The 9,867-nt window shown below is 47.7% G+C and overlaps 1 protein-coding gene across 2 annotated transcripts; it reads left to right on the top strand.

Annotated features, from left to right (window-relative positions):
* Positions 1–30: 30 nt before the first annotated feature.
* LOC140721703 (NACHT, LRR and PYD domains-containing protein 3-like) lies at positions 31–3,724 on the top strand. Of its 2 annotated transcripts, XM_073036489.1 has the most exons (6): positions 31–756; positions 1,840–1,926; positions 2,073–2,243; positions 2,399–2,569; positions 2,725–2,892; positions 3,053–3,724. In XM_073036489.1, the coding sequence occupies exons 1-6, from the start codon at positions 80–82 to the stop codon at positions 3,153–3,155; spliced, it is 1,377 nt and encodes a 458-aa protein (XP_072892590.1). In that variant the 5' UTR covers positions 31–79; the 3' UTR covers positions 3,156–3,724. The 2 variants fall into 2 exon arrangements, with proteins under 2 accessions (XP_072892590.1, XP_072892591.1); XM_073036490.1 differs by lacking the exon at positions 2,399–2,569.
* The last annotated feature ends 6,143 nt before the right edge of the window (positions 3,725–9,867 follow it).

Genomic DNA, 9,867 nt, shown 5'->3' with positions numbered 1-9,867 from the left:
CTACTATATTTCTAACATCCTGAGAAACCACGGCCGTGAGATTGAGAATCCCCGTGATGTGTTACTCAGGGTTGGTCAGATGGCCTTCAGAGGAGTGTCCGAGAAGAAGATTGTGTTTACAAATGGAGATTTGATCAACTACAATCTGCAGCCTTCCCAGTTCCTGTCCGGGTTCCTGATGGAGCTTTTGGAGAGAGAGGATTCTGCCTGGAGCGTTGTGTACACATTTCCACACCCCACCATCCAAGAGTTTGTAGCTGCAGTCGCACAATTCCTGAATCCACATCCCGGGGACATCCTGAAGTTCCTCACTAAAGCCCACAACACGACAGATGGGCGATTTGAGGTATTTATCCGTTTTCTTGCTGGTCTCTCCTCCCCAATGTCATCTCGGGGTCTTGAGGAGTTTCTGGGTCCATTTCCCAATGAAACAACCTGCCGGGTGATTGACTGGGTGAAGGAGGAGGTTAAACGCCGGAGTGGAAACACGAGGAGTGAAGCTGGTAAAAGGAGCCTCCTGAACACATTGCACTACCTGTTTGAGTCTCAGAATCGTGAACTGGCTCAGGCCTCACTGGGATCTGTGGAAACACTTTCATTCAGTGGAATGACACTGACTCCGATTGACTGCGCGGTCCTGTGTCATGTCATCGGACTCTGTGATACAATAAAACACCTCGACCTGGGGAACTGCCACATTCAGTGTGAAGGAATCCAGCGGCTGGGACCCGGGCTGCACAAGTGCCAGGAGTTGAGGTAACTTGATTTATCTCTCACTCTTGAACTGTGAAACTGCGTTGTTTCAAATGGGTAAAATTGTAGCAAATCAGATAATGTGACAAATAACTACAGGAATATGAAGGTTCTGTTGGATGTCGGTGACTTCAGTGAAAAACGACCATTGTTTTAATGGTAGTAAACCACAGGAATGGCCATGTTTCTCGCTGCCTGTGACACGTCCATTGACAATGTTCCTTCTCACTGTTACTGACATCCAGACCGACACTGACTGCAGCAGGTGGGTCAGAGCTTCACACCCCCTTCCCGGTGAGGGACAAGAGACCGTCAGCAGATGGTCCCAGTGAGAAGGAAATAAATACCATTGTGAGATTGTCCTCCTCTGCCCTTCCCGCGTGTGTGACTATCACCATCAGTCCACCTGTGTGTCTGTGCTCACTACCAAATACCAGATACCCAGAACCCATGGGCGCATCTCCTCCGCCGATTGCGGGCCTCAGTTCGGACTCACCCCTTCCTTGCAATATATTTCTGGATCATCTTATCTTATTGGATTATCTTCTCCTATCGGTATACTGCTGCGTGACTTCTCATCCCCATACCCCTTCCTCCTGTGAGAACACTCTCCCTATCCCCTTAATCCTGTGGGATCTCTCATCCCTATCCCGTTCCTCCTAAGAGATCTCTCTTCCCCATCAGCTTTCTCCTGCAGATTCTGTCTTCTTATCCCTTTTCCTCAGGTGGGGTCTCTTCCACCGTCTCCCATCGACTTTTCCCCATTCACAAATATTTTTCAATGTGGAACTTTCTCCCAACCTTCATCCCTGTCTCTCCCGACCATCTCACATCAAGAAGACTTTTCTAACCATCGGGAAAAGAGACAGAATATGTGGAGTTTTGCTGTGTCTCACCGACAGACTAGATTACTGACATTCGGTGAATACCCTGGAGCTGGACAGTGAGGGACATTGACAGTGATGTGCATTCAGATCAGTGATTTACTGAAAGGTTTAATGTTTCCTGAAATATCCGAGTGAGAGAAATTCCCTCAGACCCACGGTTTGAATCACTTTGTTCATCAATCTGTCTGTTTGTGTTCAGACTTGGGACGAATGAACTGGGAGATTCTGGAGTGAAACTGGTGTCTGCGGCTCTGAGGAACCCGGAGTGTAAAATACAGATACTTGGGTAAGTACCAGACTGTGGGAGATTGTGTTTACAGTCACTGGGTGTCTGACACTGAACATTAATGTCATCAGCGATTGTGTACACTGGGGATTTGTATCGTCTCCTGTCTCTCTGTGTCCTTCACCCTCACTCTCTCTCATCTCCAGGCTGAGGGGTGTCGGTCTCACAGATTCTGGTGCTGAGGATCTCGTCTCCGCTCTCAGTACAAACCTATCATTGACGGGTCTGAACCTGAGTGGTAATAAACTGGGAGATTCAGGAGTGAGTCTTGTGTTTGCGGCTCTGAGGAACCCGGAGTGTAAAATTCAGAGACTGCGGTAAGTACCAAACTGTGGGAGATTGTGTTTACAGTCACTGGGCTTCTGACACTGAACATTAATGTGATCAGTAATTGTGTTACTGATAAACACTGGGGATTTGTACCGTCTCCTGTCCCTATGTGTCCTTCACCCTCACTCTCTCTCATCTCCAGGCTGAGTGGCGTCGGTCTCACAGATTCTGATGCCGAGGATTTTGCCACCGATCTCATTACAAACCGATCACTCACGGATCTGGACCTGAGTGATAATAAACTGGGAGATTCAGGAGTGAAACTGGTGTCTGCGGCTCTGAGGAACCCGGAGTGTAAAATACAGAAACTGTGGTAAGTACCAGACTGTGGGAGATTGTGTTTACAGTCACTGGGTGTCTGACACTGAACTTTAATGTGATCAATAATTGTGTTACTGATAAACACTGGGGATTTGTAGCGATTCCTGTCTGTGTGTGTCCTTCACCCTCACTCGCTCTCATCTCCAGGCTGAGTCGTGTTTGTCTATCAGATTCTGGTGTCGAGGATCTCGTCTCAGCTATCATTACAAACCGATTGCTAACGCGGCTGAACCTGGAATCAAACTGGCTCACAGACCGATCTATCCCCGCTCTTCGTCGCCTTATAGTAGAAGTCCCGACACTGGAGCGAATCGTGTAAGTGTTAATGTTCAATGTGATAAAAAAAAACAACGGATCCGCGGGTTTTCTGGTGATATTTGTCTGTGAGCGTTGTTGAAACATTAACCCCAGTTCTCTGTTACTGACACTGTAGTGTAATCTGTTTATTTCATCTTTATTCTTCCATCTGTTTCAGGCTGGTGAGGAATCGGTTCAGTCAAACCGGGGAGCAGGAATTGAAGTCTCTCCAGGAACCCACACCCGGACTGAGAGTGATATTTGACCGTCGGAATATGTGAACATTTTCGCCCGCGGGATGGGGACATTCAGGCAGATTTCCCGGTTTTACCTTTAACGACCGCGCTCCAGAATCATTTCCAACATACTCCGGGTTCAGCCGAGCGTGCCCTGACGTCAGAAACAGTCCCGTAGCTGTGCGTTTCCGTCTGCAGTGCAGAGACCCTGCTTCCGGCGGATGTCTTGGTGCAGGCTTCGCCAGGGGAACCCGGGAATTACACAGACAGGCATTGTCACTCTGGAACACCACTGTCCCGGTTTGGACTAACCGGGAAGGGGATCGTTTTTGTCACTTTGGGCTGAGGACGGTACATTCGGCAGATTTGCCTCCATAATGATGTTAAATTAACAAATACTTTGGTAGCAACCCTGGGTCTGCAGCGATCTCGGACGCAGCACTGGTGTGATTTTATAATCATCGGTTCCACGACGGTGAGAAACGGGACTGATTGTTCAACCGGTCACTCGTTGTGCTGTAGGTTTTCTACGTTTCTATCTTTCTATGTAAGACGCGCCTATCACCTGTGATCTCATTGGACGAATGGAAAAAGTCTGACTCTAGCTATTCTAGACAGCGGCAGTGATACCTCAGTTATTGCTACGACGATGTCTTTTTTTGTATTTTACATTATCTTTGTCAGAACTAACGTCTGCCTGTCAATTTTGCTTCAGAAAGATAAATCACAGTATTAAGCATTATTATTTATGTTAAGTTTACTTTTCTAGCCAATTAAACAAGAAACTTCTAATGTGAATGCTAAGAACTATTGACTTTCTGTTCTGTGGATGGTTTGGAGGGAGGGATCGATTATCCTTGGAATATGGGGAAAGTGACGGAATCTGCCGCGGTGATATACAAGTTTTAAGGGCAGAAGCAAAGGAGATGAAGCGATTCTGATCTCAGTGTGGACCGCTGGAACCGGAAGAATTGAATGAATGTGCCTCGAAAGTTCTAACAAAGGTTGAAAGCACATTCTATACAGCGAATAGAAATGCAGAGAATGGATGACATGTGCATTCACTTGGACAATTGCTGTATTGGTAGAAAAACCGTTGCACAGGTTTGTTAAATCCAAAATGGTTCTTCCTAACACGGTAGAATCCTTCAATGAAGCAGACGATAAGCAAGCAAATGAAATGGGACGGTTACAGACTTCTAAAAGCCCTGGGTTCCCCACAAGATTTAATATCGTGGAATAACAGGAACTGCTATTCTACAGAAATAACGCGAACGTGACACATGTCTCCCCAGCAGCGCCTCCTACTGAGCCCAAAACCTCCCACACCAAAACCCACTGTCCATCCCATCACCACAGTGGTTTCGCATTGAAATCATGGACACCCGTGATGTTTTACAGACACCCAAAGACCTCACATGGCGTCATTGATCCCTCCTTCTGCACCTGCCTCTTCACGATCGATATATGGCAATAGCTTTAATCCTTCCCACGAACTTTTTCCAGTGATCTCATCAGATCCCAGCAGGATGCACCGCTGTAGCCCGCTGCCCTATTAATCCCCGACTCCGCTAACCCTCAGCAGCCCCTACATGGACCAATTCTCTCAGCGACATCATCGCTAACTGCTCACACACATCCCGATTACTGTCCCGCACTTTTTCTCCTCAACATTGACGACTGTATTGGTGCTGCTTCTTGCACCTGTGCTGAATTCGTCAATTTCATCCACTTTGCCTGCAACTTCCAAACTGCGCACAAATTCAACAAGTCCATTTCTGATATTTCCCTTCCTTGTCTCCATCTCCGGAGACAGCTTATCCACCAATGTGTATTATAAACCAACGGACTCTCACAGCTACCTGGAATATACCTCGTCCCACGTTTCTGCTAGTAAAAACGCCATCCCCCTTCTCTCAAATCCTCCGTCTCCACCATATCTTCCCTCAGGATGAGACTTTTCAGTCCAGAACGAAGGAGATGTCCTCCTTTTGCAAATAAAGTGGCTTCCCTTCCTCCACAATCAACTCTGCCCTCAAACACATCTCCCATTTCACGCACATCTGCTCTCACCCCATCCTCTAGCCTTCCCACCGGGGATAGAGGTCATTTTGTCCTCACGTACCACCCCATCGGCCTTCGCATCCCGCAAACAATTTTCTGAAATTTCCACCACCTCCAACTGGACCCTACTACCAAACACGACTACCCCCCTCCATCTATCCCTCTTTCTGCTTATGGCAGGGATCATTCTCTACGTGCCTCCCTTGTCCATTCGTCCCACCCCACTGATCTTCCTCGTGGCACTTTTCCTTCTGAGAGTAACAAGGGCTCCACCTGCCTCTAAACCTCCTCCGTCACTACCACTCAGCGGCATAAACACTAATTCCAGGTGAGACGCACATCACTTCTGAGCCTGTTGGGGTCATATACTGTGTTCGGTGCTCCTGTTGCGGCCTCCTGTATATCGGTGAGACTCGACGTAGATAGAGAAACCGCTTCGAACAGGCGGGATCTTCCAGTTTGATTCCACTTCACATTCGCATTTCGATATGTCCAAACGTGGCATCTTCCACTTCGTGATAAGGCGACACATAGGTTGGGTCTGTAATTGCACCCCACCCACCTTTCACCACTTCCCTTCGCGTTTCCCTCTCTCATCTTATCTCCTTGTCCGCCCATCTCCTCTTTTCTTTTTATTCCATGGCCTTCTGTCTCTTTCACCTATCAACTTCCTAACTCTTTGCTTCATGCGTCCCCTTCTAAGTTTCATCTATCGTCTTGGGTATCTCTCTGACCTCCCCTTACCTTTCACATCTATTCCTCAGCTTTATTCCTCTCCAGAGCAGTCGAAGCATTTCAGTCCGAAACATCGGCTGTGCTTTTTCCACGGATGCTCCCTGACTTGCTGAGTTCCTCCTGCATACTCTGTGTGTTATCCCGATACATTTCCCACTAACCTTAACCCGCGGCAACCGAATCCCACTGGCCTCACGTTCACACCAGACTGCACCTCCCCACCAGCTTCCTCTGACCCAATACACTTGCAACAGCCCTACCGCTGCACCAGATGGATCACTAAACACACTCATACCGATTGTTGACAATGACCCCACACCACTCCACGCACCTCGACTGGTCATACACCGCCCCTTAGCTTCTCTCTGACAACATAGTTCGTCCGGCTTCCAAAGAATGCCACATCGCTTCCCTTTTCCCCACTTCCCTGGCCGCACAAAAGTCCAAGTCCCAATGAACCCTCATCTCGCTAGCAGTTCCCAATGAACTCTTATCTCTCCACGTCCCCAACGACCCAAAAGCCCCAACATTTCCCACTGCCATTGCACTTCAGCCATGTTCCAATTAATACCACAACTCCTCTATAATCTCCCAATTACTCCACATTGTCTGCATCCCCAGTGTCTCCACACATCCCAAGCAGTTCCTACTGTCCATGCCCAGAAGACCTCGACACTTCCGCTAGCTCCCATTGACGCAGTATTTCCTCCACGTTACAACTAATACCACAACTCGTCTCCCAGTTCCCACTGACGTCAAACTTTTCCACGTCCCCCGTGACCACACAACTCTCCAGCTGCTCCCACTGACCATAAACCGCCTACATTGCCACAATGGTCACTCCCCCCTCCATTAATTTCCTCTGACCACCACTTCCCAACGACTCCAATGACCTCACGTTCCATATTCTCCCTTACTCCATTCGTCCCCATCAGCTCACACTGCGACATAACCGCCCCAGCGAACCACACACGGCCAGTCCTCTGATTCTGATCTAACATCCATTCAGTCCACACCCTGAAACGGGTCACATGTTTCCCCACCAACAGCATACCTGTATCTCCGACCCCACACTGGTCTTGCCAGCGACACTAGACCCAGTTCCTAACGATTCTATGCCCCATGAATCCACATCATGCGTTCCCCCGCCACGACCTTACTCCTCGTACTCAGTAGACGTGCACAACTCAACAACCACAGAATCCCAACAGCAACATTCACTCATCTAACATTGCAGCCTCCGGATCAGATGTCTGTGAATCTTTGGGAGTAGGCCTTTCGGTCTTTTTGAGCTGATGCTGCTTCGCACGACACTCTGCAAGTTTCCCATCGGCAGTAAAAGTTGGAGGAGCCGAAGCCGGGGTTACAAAGGCGGTGAAATGTACAATCATCTGCTTCAGAATGGGGACAAGTGTGAGAGTCATTTTTTGGGAGTTGAGTATCACTGACCGCCACTGAATTCTTCGAGGCCGTAATCAGGAAGTTAGACAAGGGAGATCCGGTGGATGTAGTGTACCTCGATTTTCAGAAGGCATTTGCTAAGGTCCCACATAGGAGATTGGTGGGTAAAATCAGAGTTCGTGGCATTGGGGGGAAGATATTGACATGGATAGAAAACTGGTTGGCGGATAGAAAGCAAAGGCTAGCGGTGAATGGGTGTTTCTCGGAATGGCAGGTGGTGACTAGTGGGGTGCCACAGGGCTCGGTATTGGCACGACAGCTGTTTACGATTTACATCAACGATTTAGATGAAGGCATTGAGAATAACATCAGCAAGTTTTCTGATGATACTAAGCTGAGTGGCAGTGTGACATGTGCTGATGATGTTAGGAGAATGCAGGGAGACTTGGATAGGCTGGCTGAGTGGGCAGATACTTGGCAGATGACATTTAATGTGAATAAGTGTGAGGTTATCCACTTTGGGAGCAAGAACAGGAAGTCAGATTATTATCTGAACGGTGTAGAGTTAGGTAAGGGAGAAATACAAAGAGATCTAGGAGTCCTTGTTCATCAGTCACTGAAGGTGAATGAGCAAGTGCAGCAGGCAGTGAAGAAGGCTGATGGAATGTTGGCCTTTATTACAAAGGGAATTGAGTATAAGAGCAAGGAAATCCTTTTGCATTTGTACAGGGCCCTGGTGAGACCACACCTGGAGTATTGTGTACAGTTTTGGTCTCCAGTGTTAAGAAAGGACATCCTGGCTGTCGAGGAAGTGCAGCGTAGATTCACAAGTTTAATTCCTGGGATGTCCGGACTGTCTTCCGCCGAGAGGTTAGAGAGACTGGGCTTGTACACGCTGTAATTAAGGAGATTGAGAGGGGATCTGATCGCAACATATTAGATTATTAAGGGATTGGACAAGATAGAGGCAGGAAATATGTTCCAGATGCTGGGAGAGTCCAGTACCAGAGGGCATGGTTTAAGAATAAGGGTAGGTCATTTAGGACAGAGTAGAGGAAAAATGTCTTCTCCTAGAGAGTTGTCGAGGTGTGGAATGCACTGCCTCAGAAGGCAGTGGAGGCCAATTCTCTGGATGCTTTCAAGAAGGAGCTAGATAGGTATCTTATGGATAGGCGAATCAAGGGATATGGAGACAAGGCAGGAACCGGGTATTGATCGTAGATGATCAGCCATGATCTCAGAATGGCGGTGCAGGCTCGAAGGGCCGAATGGTCTACTCCTGCACCTATTGTCTATTGTCTATTGAATTCACCCAGTGAACGATGTAGAAGGAGATCCCTGATCCAACCGTTTTTGTGTTGACAATTCAACAAGCGGTCTTCATAACTGTGCTCCAGGTCTCGTTTTGATATCTACAAATAAATCAACCGTCAGCTGTATTTGCAGTTGCCTTTAAAGCCTCCGGCGGAACCCTCCTGCATCATAGTATCAAGCAGCGCCATCCAAATCATAAAGTTATTGTTCGAGAAGGTACATCGTGCCGTTCCATTCAACATCAATCTCTACTTCGCCGACCACCAGCTCCCCACCAGTTTATCGTCTCGTTTACTGAGTTCAACTGTTTCTTGTCTTGTTTGTATAATCTATCACGAACTGTCTCTGCACTAAGGGTAAACTCCGTTTCTCAAGTATCCACAAAGGTTACCGTTTGTTACTTCACTTGTACTTCCCAAAGTTCTCGGCCCGATATAGGACGCAATAATAACCAGGCCACAGTCAAGATTTCCACAGCACCACACAGTCTCACATAAGAATCGGTCGAGCAGCATCTGTAGAGGATAAAGGAATTTACGGCGTTTCGAATCGAAACCCTGTATCGGGAATGAGGATCCAGTGCATTTCTGTGTTACCCATGTAGTGACTCAACTTCCTCTTTGATGACACAACAAAATCTGTCGCCCTCTGGGTCAGGTCGATACACGAGGAATTGCCATTGACCGAGTTTGTGTGCATTATTGAAACCGCTCATAACCCATTTCTCTGGAACCCTGGATAACACATGTGTATAAGGAAAGTATCAGCTTTGATGCTGGCACACAATGGATTGTCATGCAATAGTCCATTGACTAGGATGAAACAGGGATACCAGAGCCGAGACCTTGGACATCAGAGGATGCGAGCCGTGGCTTAGAAGACAGGCGAAACAACTGGACTTCAAATTGTCCAAATGTGAGCATCACAGTCCCAGATATCACTGTGGCAGAGAGTAGGCGAGTTTCTTTACCTAGTGTTCTATCTAACTGCTTAAACCTCCCTTTGCGTCTGTCAGGGATCAGCCCATGCTAGAGGCCGCACAAGATGCTGCATAACGGATTGATGCCGGGAATGTTTATAAACCTCCTGAAAGTGTCTGAAAGGATCAATAGATTTGGCGAAAAGGAGGAGACAGAATAAAGACGAGGAGGAGTGGGAGAAAAGACAGGAGAAACACAGGGAACCAAGGAACTGCAGAGAACATTGAACAATTGGAAAGAAAGGACTCAGAAGGAGAAGGAGA

This window comes from Hemitrygon akajei, unplaced genomic scaffold, assembly GCF_048418815.1.
Source record: "Hemitrygon akajei unplaced genomic scaffold, sHemAka1.3 Scf000060, whole genome shotgun sequence".
Lineage (NCBI taxonomy): Eukaryota > Metazoa > Chordata > Chondrichthyes > Myliobatiformes > Dasyatidae > Hemitrygon > Hemitrygon akajei.
This window is presented reverse-complemented; position numbering and strand designations above follow the sequence as displayed.